The sequence below is a fragment of the Gorilla gorilla genome, chromosome 6, assembly GCF_029281585.2.
Source record: "Gorilla gorilla gorilla isolate KB3781 chromosome 6, NHGRI_mGorGor1-v2.1_pri, whole genome shotgun sequence".
Taxonomy (NCBI): Eukaryota; Metazoa; Chordata; class Mammalia; order Primates; family Hominidae; genus Gorilla; species Gorilla gorilla.
In genome coordinates, this window is record NC_073230.2 from 151,300,047 (window position 1) to 151,321,573 (window position 21,527).

General features: G+C 39.7%; 1 protein-coding gene across 1 annotated transcript in view; it reads left to right on the top strand.

Annotated features, from left to right (window-relative positions):
* The window catches only part of MGAM2 (maltase-glucoamylase 2 (putative)), a 111,649-nt gene that overhangs the window by 23,411 nt on the left and 66,711 nt on the right, over positions 1–21,527 (top strand). Inside the window, exons 8-17 of the mRNA XM_031013481.2 lie at positions 1,464–1,563; positions 2,348–2,460; positions 3,452–3,577; positions 5,718–5,849; positions 5,937–6,035; positions 8,674–8,787; positions 9,763–9,847; positions 12,390–12,507; positions 19,146–19,317; positions 19,858–19,974. Coding sequence (XP_030869341.2) covers positions 1,464–1,563; positions 2,348–2,460; positions 3,452–3,577; positions 5,718–5,849; positions 5,937–6,035; positions 8,674–8,787; positions 9,763–9,847; positions 12,390–12,507; positions 19,146–19,317; positions 19,858–19,974 — 1,176 coding nt within the window. The remainder of the gene's footprint in view (positions 1–1,463; positions 1,564–2,347; positions 2,461–3,451; positions 3,578–5,717; positions 5,850–5,936; positions 6,036–8,673; positions 8,788–9,762; positions 9,848–12,389; positions 12,508–19,145; positions 19,318–19,857; positions 19,975–21,527) is intronic.

Consider the following 21,527-nt stretch of genomic DNA (forward strand, 5'->3'; position numbering starts at 1 on the left):
TGCAAGAACTGCAAGTTGAAGTATGGTGCAAGGGAGAGAGCTGACATTTTGCAATTCGTATTTGGCAGGAGATGAACAAAGCAAGTAGCACATTAACCTGTAGCCCAGCTACCAGCATCGGATACAATGGAGGGAGTGAACTTGCTGAGCAGAGCAAAGACAAAAAAGCAATAGCTAACGCATGTAATAAATGTTTGGTCAAGGACCCTGGCAAATATTGAATACTATGAATCGTACTACGTTTGACTTTCTATAGCTGACATTCCTAAATTGTATAGTCACAAATTAGATGTAATGCCTTCCATCCTTCCTGTTTTTCTTCCTTTCTTTTTTCTTGCCTTTCTCCCCTGCTTTTTTCTTTCTTTAAAATGTATTTTAAAAATTTTGTCTGTATGCTATCCAAGTGTGATGCCATTAGTTTTCCTGGCTATAATTTTACATCTAGCTGAGGCTTATTGATCTTCTCAATTTTGCAAATTATGTTGATTCTTTCTTTTCCCTCTCCTGGTATTTACCATTATCAGTATTATTGCCTTATGCTTTGGCTAAGATGATGATACTGTCACACAGGGAACTTGTAAAACATTCTCCGTATTCTAATCTCAACTTCTTTTATTCTTACAGCACTTAGAGTTACACACACACACACACACACACACACACACACACACACACATTATCTCTTCTTAGGTCAGTGCTCATCACAGCTTCGTCACAGATTTCAATATTTTTTCTTTCTCTTTCTATTAGTTTTAAGCTTTTTTTTTCAACCACTTAAGTATTATATGTTAACTACAGAAACATTAGAAAATACAACTAGGTGTAAAAAATTCAAAATTACTCATAACACCATCACTTTCTGCTAATATTTTGGTATACATCATAGCAAATATGTTTACAAAATAACTTGATTGAGTTATAATTCATAGGCCAAAAAATTCATCTGTTTTAAGTGTGCAATTCAATGGCTTTGAGCACATATACTGAGTTAGGCAAGCATCGTCATAATCCAGTTCTATAGCTTTGACATCACTGCAATAGGATCCCTTCTGCCCTTTGAGACTTAAACTCCAGAGCTTGCTTCAGCCCTAACCAATTACTAACCTACTTTCTGTCCCTATAGATTTGACTTTTCTAGATATTTCATATCAATGAAATCATACAATATATGGTTGTTTGTGTCTGTTTCTTTCCCTTAGCATAACACTTTCAAGGTTTATTTATATTGCAGTGTGTATGATTATTTTACTGTTGTTGAATGGAATTCTTTCGTATAGATATACCATATTTTGTTTATTCATTTTCCAGTTGATAATATCATTACAATGCCTTTTTGATACAATGTTAAACTACATGAAGTGTTGACCAAGTATATGTTATAGATGGCTTTTGAATTTATTTTAGGGTGAATGAAAACTTTCTCAACACATAACACTATTACTTTTCTTCTGTTTTGCTGATAGGGCATGATTAATCTGTATGGAGCTCATACATTCTTCTTGTGCCTTGAAGATGCCAGTGGCTCCTCTTTTGGAGTATTTCTGATGAACAGTAATGCCATGGGTAGGAAGCATCTTTTTATCTTCTGTAGGTAGGAATATGTTTTAGGATTCTGCTTTTATAAAAAATTACTTTTATGGTGAGATCACTGTTGAACAGAAGGCATTTTGAACCTACAGTACTTTTGTTGAAACTGGAACCTGAAAGTAGGTTAACCTGTCTACAAATCCAGGTGATACTTGACATTATTTTCATTGAAAACCACTTCAGGGGTCTTCTTTGGTATAATGTTTCCCCTCATAGTCTGTAGAAAATAGGATCCACTGACAGACGCATTCCAAAAATATCTGTAGATTTCAACGTGTAAATTGTGCTTTCTGTCTGTAGGCAACAAGGCTGAGTTTTGTAGGCTGTTTCTCATAGCCCACCCACCCTTTCCCCACTCCAAATCTTCCTTCTCCAGCTTCTGGATTAATGGTACTCTCATAAGCATTTTTATTTATTTTTAAATATTTAATTGTAGTCAAACTCATCTAATAAAATTTTTAAAACTTTTTTGAGTGAAGCTACTCACAAAACCGAGAAGCTTGTAATTTTATGTGGCCAGGTTAAAATACAATTTGTTCTTTATCTTAAGAAAAAAACAAAACTCAATTCTTCATTGGTGTCTTACACATTCAATACTTTGATAAACTCCAACAATGATCCTCTGATAAAAAGACAATGTGATTTTCATCCCTTTCAAAATGAGACTGAGACTCTTTTAGGTGGCTCAGCTATTTCTACTGCAGAGAAGAGTTTACTTCCAACCATAAGATTCTAATTAATCTCATTATAATTTTTTCAGAGGTTACCCTTCAGCCAGCTCCTGCAATCACTTATCGCACGATTGGAGGCATTCTTGACTTTTACGTATTCCTAGGAAACACTCCAGAACAAGTGGTTCAGGAATACTTGGAGGTATGTCTTTGCATTTAGATAGTCATTATTTACTGCTGTTATCTCATATACTCATTATAAATTAATAAAAGAAAAATAAAAGGTATTAGTAAACTGTATGGATTATAAATGATGGGATAGTGAGTCTTTCATCTATTGTTTATTTATTTTGATGACCTTTATTGGGTGCTTTCTGCATTCCAAAGAGACACTGTGCAAGGCTTAAGAAATGCAAAAAGAAGTCAGACACCATCCTGCTTTCAAGTAACTCATAGTCCATTCACGTATCCCACAAATCAGCAAAGCTTATTCATTCAATAAGTTAAAATTCAGTGAAAAGGGACTACCTGAATAAACTTTGCTAGCTATTCACATTTGACTCAAATTATAGAAAAGGAAGACACTTGAGGTCGGCCGCAGTGGCTCACGCTTGTAATTCCATCACTTTGGGAGGCCAAGGTGGGCGAATCACTTGAGGTCAGGAGGTCGAGACCAGCCTGGCCAACATGGCAGAGCCCTGTCTCTACTAAAAATACAAAAATTTGCTGGGCATGGTGGCGTGTGCCTGTAATCTCACTCCTAATCCCATCAGTTCTTATTCCTTTACCCTTTGCACACACCACTATCTGAAATTATATTAGGCATTTATTTATTTCCTCTAAGCTCTCTGAGGGCAGGAGCTATGTTTGCTCTGTGCCACTATATTCCAAGTGCCCATATTAGCCCTTGCCACACTGTGAACAAATATTCAGAAAAACACTTATAGAATAATGAATGTCACCAGTTTCCCCTAAGATGACACCATTACTGAAACATTTTCTGCAAATTTTATTAGTGTCTGATGTTGGGAATACATTTATGTACTTAGTAAAGAAGGATGTGATTGTGGAATTTCATAAATTATTCTAGCAGATTACTCTTAGCTCTGACGTTTTCAGCTCTGGGAACTTCACAGAAAATGAAATGGGGCTAATGTTATTCTAAAAGCCTACACACTTACTTATCTTTTCAGCTTGTTGGACGGCCATTCTTGCCTCCCTATTGGAGTCTTGGGTTCCAGCTTAGTCGCAGGGATTATGGTGGCATCAATAAATTGAAAGAAGTTGTAAGCCGAAATCGTTTAGCTGAGATACCATATGTAAGTTGAAACTTCTTTTACCATGCAGTTGACACCAATTCCCATTTTTATTTTTTGCATTAAATTCAATGTATTAGGAAAAATATAGATACATCAATAGATTGATAGACAGGCACACTTGCTGGCAGAAATTTGCATGTTAAATTATGTATCTGAGCATGAAAAGTATACTGTTAATGAAGCCTGATAGAGGTGGCTTTGAATTTTAGCTTTACCTCTTCATAGCTCTGTGCAGTGTTGTGCCAGTTAATTAACATCTCTGAGCCTTAGTTCCCACCTTTATAGAATGAGAGCGTAAGACTTACTTTGGTGGGCTGGTAGTAAGGAATGCCTTATACTGTGCATGTTGAAGCATCTAGCACTGATGGTGAACGTCATCAAAGTTAGCTATTATGTTATTAGAGAAAGCAACACTGGAGGTGACATGAGGAACAAGAGCTGATGATTATAACAACTTACAGTAAATGAGTTGCTCACGGTGACCTCATATACTCCTCCCAGATCTGATAAACTCTAATTTTGAAGCTTCATGGTTGCATCAGTGTTTATGATGTTCAATGTCCACCAGTAAGTCAAGATAATTATTAAGTGTGTAATAGTTGATGATCTTCTCCAGGAGATGCATAACATGTGGCTAATGAATTTATCAAAACAACTTATTGGGGGTAGCTCTTTGGGATTTTGAAACATGTAAGAATATAGTGTTGGCCCAGTGCGGTGGCTCATGCCTGTAATCTCAGCACTTTGGGAGGCTGAGGCGGGCAGATCACTTGAGGTCAGGAGTTCGGACTAGCCTGGTTAACATGGTGAAACCCCGTCCCTATTAAAAATACAAAAAAAATTACCCAGGTGTGGTGGCACATGCCTGTAATCCCAGCTACAAAGCAGGCTGAGGCAGGAGAATCACTTGAACCTGGAGGCAGAGGTTGTAGTGAGCTGAGATCGCAACACTACACTCCAGCCTGGGTGACAGAGTGAGGCTCTATCTCAAAAAAAAAAAAAACAAAAACAAAAACAAAAAAAGAATATAATGTTAACATCTGAAGGAAGACTGAACATGTGGACATGGCTTTGGCCTGCTTTCAGGGTTCTTCAATCCCCTCTCAGAGTAGTGATGAGGGCAGGCAGGGGGATCAATTTTTCCTGTAAAAAAAAAAACAGATGGTCAATGTGTTTTGGTGTCAAAGGGGAATTGATTGTGTTTAATTCTACTTCTCCCATATCTATTATCTGCAAACATCCAATTCCAGGAAGAATTTTCTTCCACAAATAGAATCTTTCCCTACATTTGTTTGTGGAGGACACCTGGGTCCTAAATGACTGCTCAGTATTAGAACAGTTGATGCCACTTTGGGCAACAGGCCATAAGCCACATTTTCCTTCAGGCCTGTAAGGTCGAGACTCCTACTGTGTGATACTTGAGGAACACTTAGAAGAACACTTCCTTTGTCTTTGAGGAAGGTGGCAGATTGGGGAAAAAAAGAGCTTCTGAAGCCAAAGAGCCTGTCCCCAAAGCCCTCATCAGCCCCCCCACCTCCCAGTGCATGTATTTTGGGAAATGTCACTGAACTCCCCCACATTTCAATTTGCTCACTAAGAATAACACCTGCTCCCTAGGCTGATATGCAAACACAAGGAAAAATGTGTGCATGAGAGTTTAGTTGAGTAAGGCTTTATCTTTTTGTCATTGATCTGTGTTAATCATTAGCACTTTCGTAGGGCAAAAGATCATTTTCTCCTCATATGATATATTCTGGCTCGATGCTTGGGTTAAGTTAGTACATGGTTATAACATTAATAATATGATTCATTCAAACAATCATTTAAAGAGCATCTGTTTTATGTCAAGCATCCAAGCTCTCAAGTTAAAGAGATGAACAAGATGCAATTCCTGCTCTCAAGTCCCTCCCAATACCTTATGACATGCACCTGTCAGGACAAGGAGGTAAAACAGCAACCAAACAGCAATCATGTCTTTCAAAGATAACTTATTTTCTCCTAAGAAGTAGCCAAGCCCTGGAAATTCCAGGATCATTAGAAAATATGGTTTCATTTTCAATGGTCAGGAACCAGAGCTGTAATACTTTCCATCAGCACAGTGCCGTTTCCTAGGTTCTGATTGACCAGAGCTCTCTTTCAGGATGTCCAGTATTCTGACATAGACTACATGGATGGAAAGAAGGATTTCACTGTTGATGAAGTCGCTTACTCTGGTCTCCCAGATTTTGTCAAGGAGTTACATGACAATGGACAGAAATATCTTATTATTATGGTACGTTCAAACACTTGTTACCTTATTTTTTCTTTTGTAGTGCAAAAAATTTATGAAAATAATATGTATATCATATTTCTTTATTAGAATCCTGGCATCTCCAAAAACTCTAACTACGAGCCCTATAATAATGGAAGCCTAAAGAGAGTGTGGATCTTGGGGAACAATGGCTTTGCTGTTGGGGAGGTAATTTCTTAAGAAAATCAAAGTAAATTATGATTGTTTTGGGGAGTTGTACTTTTGGTACGAAGATGAGTGAAAGGCAAGTTACAATATTGTTACTGTTTTCATGGCTTTAGAGGTTTCTTTTATTACTATTTTAAACCAGTAGATATAATAATAGAATGATTAAAAACCTGAAGAATTTAAAAAGCTAGCCTTGATCCTCTAATACCATAGATAATTGAGAAGCAATATATAACTAGAAGAAAAATCAGTTACCTAAAGCCCTCCCACCTCCAAATTTCTCTTTCCCAAGACAATAAATTCAACTACAAAAATATAGCAAGATGCTCATAGATTAATGTGGAACTGATCTCAGCTAATATATTTTATTTTTTTTAAGTTTTAATTTTTATTTTTTTGAGATGGAGTTTCACTTTTGTCACCCTGGCTGAGTGCAATGGCTGAGTGCAGTGATCTTGACTCACTGCAACCTCTGACTCCTGGGTTCAAGTGATTCTCCTACCTCAGCCTCCTGAGTAGCTGGGATTACAGGCACACGCCACCATGCCTGACTAATTTTTGTATTTTTAGTAGAGACGGGGTTTCTCCATATTGGCCAGGTTGATCTCGAACTCCTGACCTCGGGTGATTCGCCTGCCTCAGCCTCCCAAAGTGCTGGGATTACAGGTGTGAGCCACCATGCTTAACCTATATTTTAAATTTACACAAGACTTACAGATAGAGCATAGTTTTGATTCTGAGGTAGCAGACTCAGGCAGTGGAATAGGCTGAGCTGGGGCCTATATTCAGGATAATTAAATTTCTGAGAGTACTTTAAATCAAATCACATAGGCAATTTCAATTATATGTAGGGTCAGTCCTAGATGATTGGATTCTGTAAGATTTACTCAAATTGTTGCTTCATCTAGAGAGTTCACGTGACTGCAGATCTTGTTGCTCCTGAGTAGTTTATTTTGCGAAACTGTCTTTTCAGGGTTGTGGATGATCCCTTACCAAACTCTGCCCACTTAATTCCTTTCATTGACTCTTTCGATGCTTAATTCTATTTACTTTTTTTTTCATTGATTCTAACTTTTCATGAAGCAGTAGGAAAGTTTTCTTCCTTCTGCACACCAAGTCTTTGCTTTTACTGTTTCGTTAGAAGCTAGTTTCTAAAATATTAGATAAGCCCATATTTATATACTGCATTTAGAGTCCATAGTCAAATAAAAATTATTTTGCTCACCTAAAATTTTATCCACACTTATGAGTCATTTCAATAGTACTCATATTTGAGTGATATATAATTAAGAATTTGCATATAATTACAAAGAATGAATTAGATGGTTGACTTCATTGACCAATAAATGGCATGAATCATTTAATCTAAGATGTTGGCAGAGATAGCAGTAGCGGAGGTGCATAGTGGTGTGTGTGTGTTTTTTTTTTTTTTTTTTTTGAGATGGAGTCTTGCTCTATTGCCCAGGCTAGAGTGCAGTGGCATGATCTCAGCTCACTGCAATCTCTGCCTCCCAGGTTCAAGCGATTCTCCTGCCTTAGCCTCCCAGTTGGCTGGAATTACAGGTGCCTGCCACCATGACTGGCTGATTTTTGTATTTTTAGTAGAGACGGAATTTCACTCTCTTGGCCAGACTGGTCTTGAACTCCTGACCTCGTGATCCACCTGCCTCAGCCTCCCAAAGTGTTGGGATTACAGGTGTGAGCCACCATGCCGGTCCAGTGGTTTGTTTTAAATGCACTTAGTTGAATAAAATTTGCTGTCTTGCTCTAGGTTGAATGTTGCTGTAGGTGACTGTTTTGTGACACCACCTGTTTCCTGGGGTGCGGAGTTACATCTAATTGTTAGTTGATGCCCATCGCCTAAAACAAAGAGCCAGGAGCTCATTCCATTTACTGTGGGTATTTCAAGCTCCCATCTTGAGTTTTGAGAAGTATCCACATTTCAAAATATGTATTCATTTTGTTCCCGGAGTGTAAAGTTGTTTCTAAATTACAATCTATAAATTTATAGGGAAAATGAGCAAAAATTTTTCACAAAAACTGGTATCCTTTTAATTAAGAATTTTCAAAAATTTGGCTATGGTTATATCTTTGTTGTGGAAAATCTTTAAAGCTATTGTTTGATAGACATAGACAGAAAAGGGAGGTAGAATTTAAAAAATGACCTGAGTAAGAAGCGCAAACTTCATTCAACCATTTATAAAATATTGCTTATATGCCAAAAATATCAACACATTATTTATAATCATACTTATTCAAAGTAGACTTTATGTGACCTTTAATTAACAACACTTGAAAAAAGTTCATTCTCTTGAAAAATAATATATAGACTTTCTAGTATTTTAAACAATTTGTCTCCCAGCTGGCCTGACATAATGCAGTTGTACTTTTTAAATTTTCTTTTGCACAGAAAAGGACTTAGGGTGGCTTTTCATTGATCTACTCTGTTGCTTTTCCTTTTATTGTTTTTTCCTCTTGTTCCTTGTATGCATTTTATTGTTTGGTTTTTGTTGGGGTAGTCACACATTTTATTTCTAAAATGACAGCAAAATGAGGCTCCTAGTAGAAGAAATCACTGTCGGTAAAAATGAAAAACCTTCAACCAAGCTGATTGCCACTGCCTTCCTCTGTGTCCTAGGGATATCCGGGACCAACAGTCTTTCCCGATTATACCAATCCAGTATGCACTGAGTGGTGGACAGATCAGGTCGCTAAATTTCATGATCATCTGGAGTTTGATGGAGTGTGGATTGTAAGTTATTATTCCTGACTCAAATTTCCTTTGGAAACAGATAACGCCAAATTTTCAGATGAGTTTTGACCTTGATGTCAAATAAATGTCAATAAAAAATAGTTTGCTTTACGTAGTAGTATTCAAAATTATTTTACTTAAGGCTGAGTCTATATCCAGTGAATTAGGCTCCTAAGAGCCTTAGGTTCTTATCCTGCATCTTTCATCAACTGGTTATTTCATTTTGATAAAGTTTTTGCTTTCTCCATTAACTGGTTGTCAGCTTAAAAATACTGTTTTATTAAAACAGTGTTATAATTGCTACTATTTGTAGCATTGATTCATAAAAATTTAAATTAATCATTAGAGAATAATTTAATGAGGGTCTCGTATTTTTATGGAAGAACAATAGGAATTTCTTCAACAAATGTTCTCTGAGTGCCAACGTGCAGGGCATTGGAGCAGCCATTTTTGGAAGCACTCTGATGAATAAGATGTGCAATGATAAAGAAAATTTGTTGCCAAGATTAGACATCACTTATTTTTAATTCATGTAAGAAAATAGATTTGATCTTAATTATATTCTCTTATTGTTCCTCACTCAGAGGAATAAAGGATAGGGACAGTTAACAATAGAAATGTTAGTTTATCTTAGGTTCTTAACAGTAACAATAAATATTTACAATTTGTAAGGCAAGGATCAACCTTTGAAATGGTATTTCTGAATTAGCTGATTGAAATCAATTTATAAAAAGTAAAAATGTGCCCACTGTCATTTAGAAGTGGAACATACCTTAAAAATATATAACCTAATCCAATGACTCAATTTTATAAAGGATGAAACAGAGGATAAGAAAAATTAGGGAGATTATTTAAAATCCAAAAAGCAGTTGATAAGGGACCCAGATATCCTGGCTCCTAGTTCAGTAAGCATTTCTCAACAGCTAAATGTAGCTCAATCGCATTTTACACTTTGTGTGTTTTGTGTCTTTGAAGGAAATGAATGAAGTATCTAGCTTACTCCAAGCTTCTAATAACCAGTGTGAATCCAACAACTTGAACTTTCCTCCTTTTCTTCCTAGTAAGTTTTCACCTGTTTGCTATGATGTAGGAATAAGCCATGTTTAAAACACCCTCAGTAATACTCAGGGTGGTTGGGAGCAATTTCACTTCCTAGTCCAAGGGGTCTCCTAAACATCCTGAACACTCCTCTGCCGAAGTCTCTGCAGCAGTGTTGGGTCTCTGATTACCCTTTTGCTGTCATAACTCCAGGGCAAGCATGTGACAAAGTCTGAGCCTGCCTACCTCCCCTGGCTGCCCTTCCAGTCTAGAGTTCAAAATGCTTTCATCCTGTTCATTTCCCCCAAATCCCTCAGGTGTCAATTTTAAAATCTATGAGAATTTCAGGACACTTCAGGATACAGACTACCTTAAACTGAAGTAAACCTGTAATCTTCTTAACTGTTTTCTTTATTCTTTACTTCCTTCTTTCCTCCTTACCCTCCCTTCCTTCCTTCTTCCCTTTTTCCTTTTTCTTTTTTCCCTCCCTTCCTCCCTCTCTCTCTGATCATTTACAACAGTTTAAAGCATCAGTGGTGCCTTCAAGGTCCCATTTATAGGTCCCATTTCTAGTCAAGGTCAATTTTCCAGTTTCTGATTTTGAAAGAATATGTGTGGAGGTGGCGGGTGGCAGTGGCAGTATAGAATACACTATGCTCTGGCAACATATAAACCCCAATATCTCAGTGGATTAACACAATAATCGTTTACTTTTTCTCACATCATACTCTGGTGAGGGATGGGTGACTTGAATCCAAGTGGTGACTCGGATCTATGTCTGGTTCTCCCATCTCCTCAGAGACCTTTGTTTCTGGCTTCCTGGGTGAGGGAGAGAGAGGGTGGAGAAGATTTTACGGGCAGGCCTAGAAGGGAGGTGTACCCAATTGGCCCACATTTCTTTGCTAGAATCTGGTCATGTAGCCTCAGCTTAACCTCAAGGGAAGGTATAATCTTCTTATATTTCCAGAAAGAGAACACTGGCATGTTGGGCATCTGAACAGTCAGTGTATTCTGATTTGCCCACTTTACTTATACCCCTGAGACCAAGGTACAGCTGTTTCTTTAACTCCTTTTGGTCACTTAAGGAGTAAATAATTTTTTGGAGGAAGTCTTGACCTCTTGCAACATCTACTGTTTGCTTTTTCGACTTACTCTTTGTTCTTCTCTGCTCTGTCTGGATCCCCCCATTTTTTTTCCACTCTGGATTAGTTTATCATGTTTTTTTTTTTCTTAATTTCTCAATCCTCTTTTTGGCCAAAACTAAATTTTGTTTTTGATTTTTTTTTTCCCTATGGAAAACCTCAATCCTATCACTTTCTGCTTGCTTGTGGTGGGCACCCCACTCCTTACCCCCAGCATTTTGTCTACTCACATATGACCGGCCACTTTTGCTCATAGCCAGGCAGCCCCTCCCCTTTCCAGGATTGCATAGTGCACATTAATTAGCATGAGAAAGAGCACTGAAGTGGTTGTGAATCTCATGCCACACACCAAGCTGTGCAAGAAATAGAATTTTCTTCCCATCTTACATTTCAACTTAATTTCCAACTCCAAACCTCGATTCTGTTATACTGCATAGGAAAAACTCAACCTCAGTCTTTCCTGGTCCCACCACTTTCTGGAATTGTGCCTCACACTCAGGTCCTAGGTATGGGCAAGACTTTGTGAAGGAAGGTAGATACGGCCCCAGTGAAGGGTTCACAAGGAGAGGAAGTGGCAGAGAAGGCCATTTCAGGCTTGGGGAAGGGAAAATGCAAACAATAATTCTCAGAGGTAGGATTTGAGTACTTACACATCAAACTGTCAAACTACCCAAATGTCCAAATGTCACATCTTATTATTATTATTTTTTTTGAGATGTAGTCTCGCTCTGTCGCCCAGTCTGGAGTGCAGTGGCACGATCTTGGCTCACTGCCACCTCCGCCTCCCGGGCTCAAGTGATTCTCCTGCCTCAGCCTCCCAAGTAGCTGGGACTGTAGGCGCACACCACCATGCCTGGCTAATTTTTGTAATTTTAGTAAAGACGGGGTTTCACCATATTGGTCAGGCTTGTCTTGAGCTCTTGACCTCAGGTGATCCACCTGCCTCGGCCTCCCAAAGTGCTGGGATTACAGGCATGAGCCACTGTGCCCAGCCTCTATTTTTCTTTTAAGTGTGACTGTATTATAAAAAAGAAAAAGTTCCCTTTCTCTGCCTTCATACCTATACATTGTACACTCAATTTCTCTTGATTAAATATATGTAGATAAACACTATATGTTTTATAGTTGGGCTCAGATCCACTGCGTTTGCTTTGAGCGTGTTTCTCAGTTGCCTCCCCTCACCAGGATTCTTTGTGAGCTCAAGGGAATGCAGATTAATTTTAATAATCCATCTCCTTGGAGGTCTCAATGTTAGCCCCAGGCAGGAAATAGCATTTAGGATAGAATTTAAAATCTGGAACGGATTTGGTCAGGTGGAGATTGGTGGGGAAGGTACAGTAATCAGGAAGAAAATAGTTGGGCCGCTAATTTGTTAATGATGGTTAATGAGGAAGTGCCTCACTAATGAGTATTTCCCTCCAGGAGTTCTGGATCACTTACTTTTTGCAAGAACTCTCTGCATGGACACGGAGTTTCATGGGGGCCTTCATTATGACATCCACAGCTTGTATGGCCACTCCATGGCAAGAACCACAAACTTGTAAGGACTTGGTTTTCACCCTAATTCCAGATATGAGGAGGTGGGAGGTGGAGGTGGAGGGTTTTTCTTCTGTTCTATATGTAATATATTGTTCAAATATTTTTTGCATTTATAGAAATAGAAAAACTCTGTTCTTACAGAATATTTAAGAGTTCCTCTCATATACATCCTGGTTTCTGTACAGGATTATCTTTGATTAGCTTATGGCTAAGGAGCTTATTTCAAGGATACTAGCAGGCAATACTATGTAAGGCATTTAGAGTCCTCAGCTAGAAGTCAGCTCTTGCTCGGATTCTTTTACTGAATGCACTAGGATTGCTTGATTTTAGCAAATAAAAATACAGGACACCAAATTAAATTTGTGTGGGACATTCTCATACTAAAAATTACTTGTTGTTTATTTGGAATTTGAATTTACCTGTATTTCCTTTATTTATCTGGAAATGCTACACCATATCCTTCTATTTCCTTCCCAATGTCCTGCTTGTCTACCTCATAATTCTCCCTTCTGCCCTAAGACACACACACACACACACACGTGCACACACAACTATCACCATCACCACCACCATCATTACCTAACACTATCACCATTGTCATAACCACACCATTACTACCACCATTATTGCCATCACCACCACCATCACTACCACTACTATCACCATCACCACCACCACAGTGATCACCACCATCCCCCCCACCACCACCACAATCACTATCACCATCACCACCACCCACCATGACCACCATTCACCATCACCATCATAACCGCTACCACTACCATCACCACCACCACTACCATCACCACCACCACCATCCCTACCACCACCATCACCATCATCACTATCCCCATCGCCACCATGACTATCACCACCACCATTACTGCTGTTGTCACCACCACCTTCCCTACCACCACCATCACCATCATCACTATCCCCATCACCACCATGACTATCACCACCACCATTACTGCTGTTGTCACCACCACCTTCCCTACCACCACCATCACCATCATCACTATCCCCATCACCACCATGACTATCACCACCACCTTTACTGCTGTTGCCACCACCACCCATTATGAAAGTCTACCAAGGAGACAAATGTGTTCTGCAAACCATAACATCCTTTATATCTTGTCATGTAGATTGTTTACTTGTGACTTAGTAAATTGAGAAATAACTCCTCTTCTCACTGTGTAGTTTCTTCTGTGGAAGATGGTACAATACAATCATTATACCTAAGAGAGCAAGAAAATTTGGGGCCAGGCTTAAGATTTTAGTTTGAATTTGCAGCACAGATGCGGAAACTAAAGAGCTGCTGTGGATCCTCCAGTGGCTTAGGAAAGAGCATCTTTGTCTTTCTCGGCTTCTTTCCCCCTGTTTTAGTGTTTCTAGAGCACTGTTGTGCTCTAGAAGACAGGGAGACTTTGATGGGTTTATGGGGCCTGTCTCAGTCCTTTTCTTACTTGACTTCTCTTTCTCCTTGGTACTCAAGGCCATAACCACTCCTTTAAACTTAGCTCCTTCAGTCCTTAAGATACTGCTCTGCTGGCTGGGTGCGGTGGCTTACGTCTGTAATCCAAGCACTTTGGGAGGCTGAGGTGGGCAGATCACCTGAATTCAGGAGTTTGAGACCAGCCTGGCCATCATAGTGAAACCTCGTGTTTACTAAAAATAGAAAAATTAGTCTGGTGTGGTGGCAGGCGCGCCTGTAATCCCAGCTATTTTGGAGGCTGAGGCAGGAGGATCGCTTGAACCCGGGAGACGGAGGTTGCAGTGAGCCGAGATCACGCTATTGCACTCCAGCCTGGGCAACAAGAGTGAAACTCCGTCTCAAAAAAAAATAAAAAAAGATACTGCTCTGCCTGGTGCCTCTGCTCTCTTTCCAGCTGTTCCCTCTCATCTGTGTGCCTGGATCTTTTCCATCAGCTGTTTCACTGTTGATGATTCTTAGGAATCCATCCTCTGGCCTCTTCTCTTTACAGTCTATGCCAACACATAGGTAATTTATAAGTAATTTATTTCTTTTCATGGTTTTCACTGTAATTAATTCTAATGATTTTAAAATCTATAATTATACCTGAGCTGTTTCCCTAATTTTTAGACACAAATATCCAAAACAATCTTCTGACGTTGTCTACTTGGATGTTTTGTTTTTTTTTGAGACGGAGTCTCGCTCGGTCGCCCAGACTGGAGTGCAGTGGCGCGATCTGGGCTCACCGCAAGCTCCGCCTCCCGGGTTCACGCCATTCTCCTGCCTCAGCCTCCCAAGTAGCTGGGACTACAGGCGCCCGCCACCACTCCCGGCTAATTTTTTGTATTTTTTAGTAGAGACGGGGTTTCACCGTGTTAGCCCGGATGGTCTCCATCTCCTGACCTCATGATTCACCCGCCTCGGGCTTCCAAAGTGCTGGGATTACAGGCGTGAGCCACCGCGCCCGGCCTTACTTGGATGTTTTGTAGTACCTCAAATACCATTCACCTTGCTCTGTTACCTGTTTTCACCTAATCTTCCCACTGTAGCTGATCATTTTTGAAGCTGTTAAATTCTTTTTTTTTTTTTTTTGAAACAGAGTTTCGCTCTTGTTGCCCAGGCTGGAGTGCAATGGCGCGATCTCAGCACAATGAAACCTCCGCCTCCCGGGTTCAAGCGATTTTCCTGCCTCAGGCTCCTGAGTAGCTGGGATTACAGGCATGCGCCACCACGCCCAGCTAATTTTGTATTTTTAGTAGAGACGGGGTTTCTCCATGTTGGTCAGGCTAGTCTCAAACTCCCGACCTCTGGTGATCCGCCCACCTCGGCTTCCCAAAGTGCTGGAATTGCAGGCATGAGCCACCACGCCTGGCTGAAACTCTTAAATTCTGTATCTTGGTTGGTAGCAACAGCATCCCTATATCCCAGACTCCCAAGTGAGAAGCATGAAGCCATCTTTTATGCCTTTTCTGCCCTCACATACAATCAGTCCTTGATCCTTTTGATGTTACTTTTGAAACATTTCTGTAACCACCTCCATTTTCCCCCCTTAATACTTCTTAATTAGGTTATCATCATCCCTCACACAAATCATTACACTAGGCCCAGAACTAATCTCCCTGACTTTACCCTTATCTCCCAGTAACCTACCCTCTACCCTTTCTACTTGAAGCATAGTCCAAGGAACAGCTGCATCAGCATCACCAGAAAACATTAGCATCTTGGACCTCAACCCTGAACTTAGTAATCAAAACCTGCATTTTATCAAGATCCCTGGGTGTATTGAACGTATGTTAAAATCTAGAAAGCACTGCTGTACATTCCTGACAAAGTGACCTTTCTAAAGCACTGTTTGCTCATTTCTCTCCCCAGTGTAAAATTATTTGTGCCTTGCTATTTTTTATACAGTGAAATTCTTAGCATAACCTATAAGGTACTTTATAATCTAACCCTTTCTTACAATTTTTCTCTCACCTTTGCATCTTCTTGTTCCCAAATCCAAGTGCTATTCATTCTTCCATGCCTTTCATGTGCTATTTGCCATGCACGAGATGGCCTTCCTTACCCTGTCTATTTTGCAAAATATACTTATCTATAAAACCTCACCTCCAATCTCAGTGCTGGAAACTTTCCTGACAGTTCTAGGAAAAGATTATTTCCCATTTTCTGTGCCACATTTGTTCATATTCCAATATGCTTAGTATGCAAAAAACATGGTATCAAATTTTAGATGCTAATTTTCTCTCTGCTGGACTGTAAGCTTTTTGAGGGCAAAGTCAGCCCATATCCTTAGCCTTATCAATAGAGTGTGTACTGAAGACACTTTGTTGGATAAATGCCTGGCCTGAGAGAGAGAGGAAGGGGCAGGACCCAGCACCTAGGGGACCTGATGACTTCGAGGCAGAGACTGGGTCGGTGTTATTTTCCAGCACTATTTTGTCCTCATGACTTTGCATTATGTTAGATTATCCAGATGAGAGTTCTTGTCCAGAAAATGTAAAAGTTTGTATTTTGGTTAAAAAAAAAAAAAACCTCTAGGAAGAACGACATATATTTCTGATTCATTATCTTCTCTTTGTCTTTTCTCTCTCATTCTATTTTTCCTGAGAAATAAACTGGATAAATAAGACTCAATTTCCTCATCTCTGAAATGAGACTCGATTGGTATTCCCATAATCTCCTGTTCTGATATAGTTTTATTCTTAGATGCTTCTATCTAAGAATGAGAAGTGGGAAACAGAGTGAGTAGTCAGGGTAAGAAAGAGTAAGAAAGGGTTGGAGGAGGGGAAGAAAGTTTCAAATTACTTTTTTGCCCGTGACTCCATGTGGTAAAAGTGCTATAAAATCAAGAATGGGTTGGTTAATATATCCTAATAGTTATGGTTAATAGTTAAAAGGTAATTGTGATTGAGCAAATAGTAGGTGTCTTTCTAATTTCTCTGGCCAGGCATAATGGCCTACGCTCCCAGAGGACAGTGGAGATAAGTGGAACTTGGTCTTTGGGCATGAGGTAGAGTGGATCAAAAAATGGATAACATTTTCATTCAATGGGATCTGGACATCAGAAGAACTAAAGTAATTGGTCTGATAAATATTTGGCTCAACTTTAAATGGAAGTATAGTCTGGGGACAGTGGGCCAACCAGGAATAAAATTATCCCCACCTCTAGGCTGAAAGCCGAAGGAGACTAGAGTCTTTCAGTGATCACAACCTGATTATAAATTGGCCAGACCTGGGGGATAGAAAAGAGAAAACTAAAAGATAGAAAAGACAAAGCCTCTGAGTAAGACTGTTCCTTTAAGATGTTTAAAAAAAAAAAAAAGAAAAACCAGCAGTTATCTAATCTGTTTTACCACAGTACCAGCCTGCCTCTAAATAAACTGGAACCGCAGATATCTTCAACCCTGTTTTGGTTTCACTCTGTGTAAGCTGAATGTGTTTCTTTCATGATTGATTACTGCAGAGTATAATAAACCTGCAGCCAGTGGTAATAAAAACAAAGTGTCGGCCAGTCTACATTAAAGTAGAAGTGGGGATAGGAGTTGAGTGAGTCCTCTCCTCCAACCTACCCCTATTTTTGACAGTAAATTGTCAGAATGAATCACTTTACTTTCTTAAAGCAGTTTTCCGTTTCAAAATTTTCTCCCTTTTGCCATTATAAGCCATTCAGTATTTATAGACTCTCCAAACATCCCTAGGAAAATGAAGTGAGGAGGCCTTGGTGACTGTGGTAGTGTCTTGAGGAATTGCCTGGTGCCTGGTGATAAAAACTTGCAGAGAGAGATTTTAGGAAAAGATACACTTGTCTCAGACCATGTATTAGAAAGCAGGAAAGAAGAGCTTGCCTGCGAAGATCTGGCAGCAACTGTGGCATGGCTCAGGTCTTACTGTCCTCTAATTGTATTATTGTTCAATTTTATAACTCTAATGGAAGATGTGGGCTTTTTACAACAGGGGGAAAAAAACAAAAGAGGAGAGTCATTTCAATAAAATGCCTATTCAAAAGGTGTCCAGAATAAAACTAGGCGAACAGCCCACATCCAACCATAGGTCACCCCACTGTATGTTCATCCGTGCCCCTGAAGTAATTACCATTCTGAATTCTATGCTTTTAATTTATTTGCTTTTATTTCTTTTCTTTCTTTTTTTTTTTTTCCTGAGACAGAGCCTTGCTCTGTCACCCAGGCTGGAGTGCAGTGGCACGATCTTGGCTCACTGCAACCTCTGCCTCTTGGGTTCAAACGATTCTACTGCCTCAGCCTTCTGAGCATGAGTAGCTGGGGCTACAGGCGCACACCACCACGTCCAGCTAACTTCTGTATTTTTAGTAGAGACGGGGTTTCACCATGTTGGCCAGGTTGGTCTCGATCTCCTGACCTCATGATCCACTCGCCTCAGCCTCCCAAAGTGCTGGGATTACAGGCGTGAGCCACCACGCCCGGCCTGCTTTCATTTCTATATCGTTTTACGTAACATGTAATATTTTATTTGTAATGCAATGAAAATAATATTTTCTATGTTAGTTGTTTTTAACTTTATAGAAAGTATCAGATGCGATCTTTTGAGACTTACTCATTTCAATGACTCTTATTTTGCATAGATTAAAATTTGCTAACATTGAGAATTGCTAAGAATAAGTCTGAAGTTTCAGAGGAAGCCAGGGATAAATTCTGAAGTTTCAGAGGTGTACCAGCTGGTGCATGAACTCTCCTCTTAGTCCAGCAGGGGGTGCAGAGCTCCCATCGGAGCAGGTGCTGTGCTGAACAGGATTATGCATGGCAGAAATTCATGGAACCAAAGGACATTAGAAAAAAGATGGGACAAAGAACTCAAATCATGTTTCCAATATACTGTCGACCAAAAGGACCAGACCACAACCAGATCCAACCAGATAGAGAAAACAAAATCGGGGAACGGAAGCCTAGAGAAATTGCTATGGGGGCTAGAATATAGAGGTTTGTACTGTCTTATATGAGATCTGAAACCTTACCCCGAAATGGGAAAGAAGCTCTTAAATAGTACTAAGTTTATGACACCTGGTTTATGACACCCTCATGTTGTTTTCTCAGTTTGGTTAGAAAGTCCATTGCTGCTCTTATTGTAAGGTGAGTCCTAGACATTCACAGCCCACCTCACACTTCACTGGCTGTATTCCCTTCCAGAGCCCTGGAGACCATCTTCATGAATAATAGGAGCTTCATCTTATCCCGTTCTACGTTTGCTGGATCTGGCAAATTTGCTGCTCATTGGCTGGGGGACAATGCGGCCACATGGGATGACCTCCGATGGTCTATCCCCACTATCCTTGAGTTCAACCTGTTTGGCATCCCCATGGTGAGCCTTATTTCCAACCAGGGAACTTTAACCCTTTGTCTGTTGACATTCTTTTAATTAGCAGTCTTAGAGATTATCTGAAAAACCAAGGAGCATGTTCCAGGGTGATATGTATTGGAAAAATCAAGTTTTGTGTGTTACGTGAGCTGCCTTCTGAAGATAGAATGGTAGTACTTTATCACTGAGTTGTCATCTATGGAATCTCTGAAGATAGGAAGGAGACAGCATGAACAAAATTGTATTAGTATCACAGGAAAATTCCATCAAGAGAGCATTAGTAAATAAGAAAGTATGAAATTGGGAACTGAATATTAAGGAACAGCCTCAACACAAGGACCATTGTTTGCACTATCAGTAAGTCCGTGATGGATTCTATCTTGTTTCTCTCCTTTGGCTGGGAGTGTGCCCTGTGACTCTGGGATCTCCTTAAGCATGGGATAATGTGACTAAGAGGTTCTCCTTTCCCTTATCATATAAATCTTCACTACATGCTTTCGCCTCTCATTGACCACAGTGCTTGTATGTGTGCTAATTCTCCAGGTAGGTGCCAACATCTGTGGTTATAACAACAATGTCACAGAGGAGCTCTGCAGAAGGTGGATGCAGCTTGGAGCATTTTATCCACTACCAAGGAATCACAATGGGCCTGGATTCAGGGTAAGGTCACCAAGAGAAGTGATGGAAACTTTTTGGATTAGCTAATCTACTGGCTCTTAAAGGGGATTTGAGGAAAATAGTACTACAGGTTGGCACTAACTGCAGCAGAAGGATAAAAAAGTCTTGTATCATAGCCTTAAAAAGCAGGGTATCAATCAAGGTGAGGGTCCATTGGAAGGGGTATGTATATACTGAAAGATTTTATTCTTGGAAACTCACCAACAAAGTGAGAAGATTTGTTAAAGTTTCTATTGTGCTGCCATGACTTCTGTTCTATCTTATATAAGATAGGACAATTGGAATTTTTTGGTATTTTATTTCAGTTAATACAAGGGAAATCCCTCATAGGTATGGAGGAACAAGGAGAAAGAATTTAAAGAGGCTTAGGCCAGTGATCTCAACATTTCTTTCCCCTTGTTACAACATTCTACCTTTCTATGAAGAGTTTGGAGGACTTGCCAACTACTTCTCATGACTCATTCCACCTTTAGACTCTTCTACCCAAAATAGTATTTTCGATGGGCAAGTACATGGAAGTGGGTTCAAAGTCCCCCCTAAGGAGGTGTTTATGATGGTAGCAGAAGCAAGTAGGGTGAGATGTCCTTTCTTTTAATAAAGTAATCTTAAGTTGAAATATTTCCAATTGAGTGGTTTAGCTCTCAATAGGTTCATTAGAATAACTTCCTAATGATAATTTTAGCTCCAGCTCTTGACTTTGCCTTTAACCCAGGAAGGATTAATAGTCAAACCTTCAAAGTATTTTATCCCTGGGCCTTTCTGGCCACTTGTGATCTAGAGAGAGATGAACTATTTCTAAATGTCTTAAGTAGGTGGCTGGGAGCAGGTGGGTGGGTGCTCTTCATGAAGCTGTGTCCTGGAAGACTTACATAGGTAAGAACACTCAGATAACCCAGGAAGCTAGGTTTAAGCACATATTTTCTTTTGATTAAACTAGCTCTATTCAATAAAATTATAAGGAGAGCCACATATGTCAGTTTAAATTTAAAAAGTACAAAGGGGCCGGGCACGGTGGCTCGCACCTGTAATCCCAGCACTTTGGGAGGCCAAGGTGGGAGGATCACCTGAGGTCCGGAGTTTGAGACCAGCCTGACCAACATGGAGAAACTCTATCTCTACTAAAAATACAAAATTAGCCGGGTGTGGTGGCGCATGCCTGTAATCCCAGTTACTTGGGAGGCTGAGGCAGGAGAATCTCTTGAACCGGGGAGGCAGAGGTTGTGGTGTGCTGGGATCGCGCCATTGCACTTCAGCCTGGGCAACGAGAGCAAAATTCCGTCTCAAAACAAAACAAAAAAACAACAAAGTACAAAGAAACAGGGACATTGTTTTAAAAATACTTTATATAGCTCAATGTGTATCTATATATGGGTGTGTGTGTCTGTATATTACATTGCATTATCATTTCAACCTGTGTTTAACACAAAGTATTATTAACGAGCTATTTTATAACCTTTTCATTCTACTAGGTCTTCAAAATTTGGTATGCATTTTACACTTGTAGCATATCTCAATTTGTATGCTAAGATTTTTTG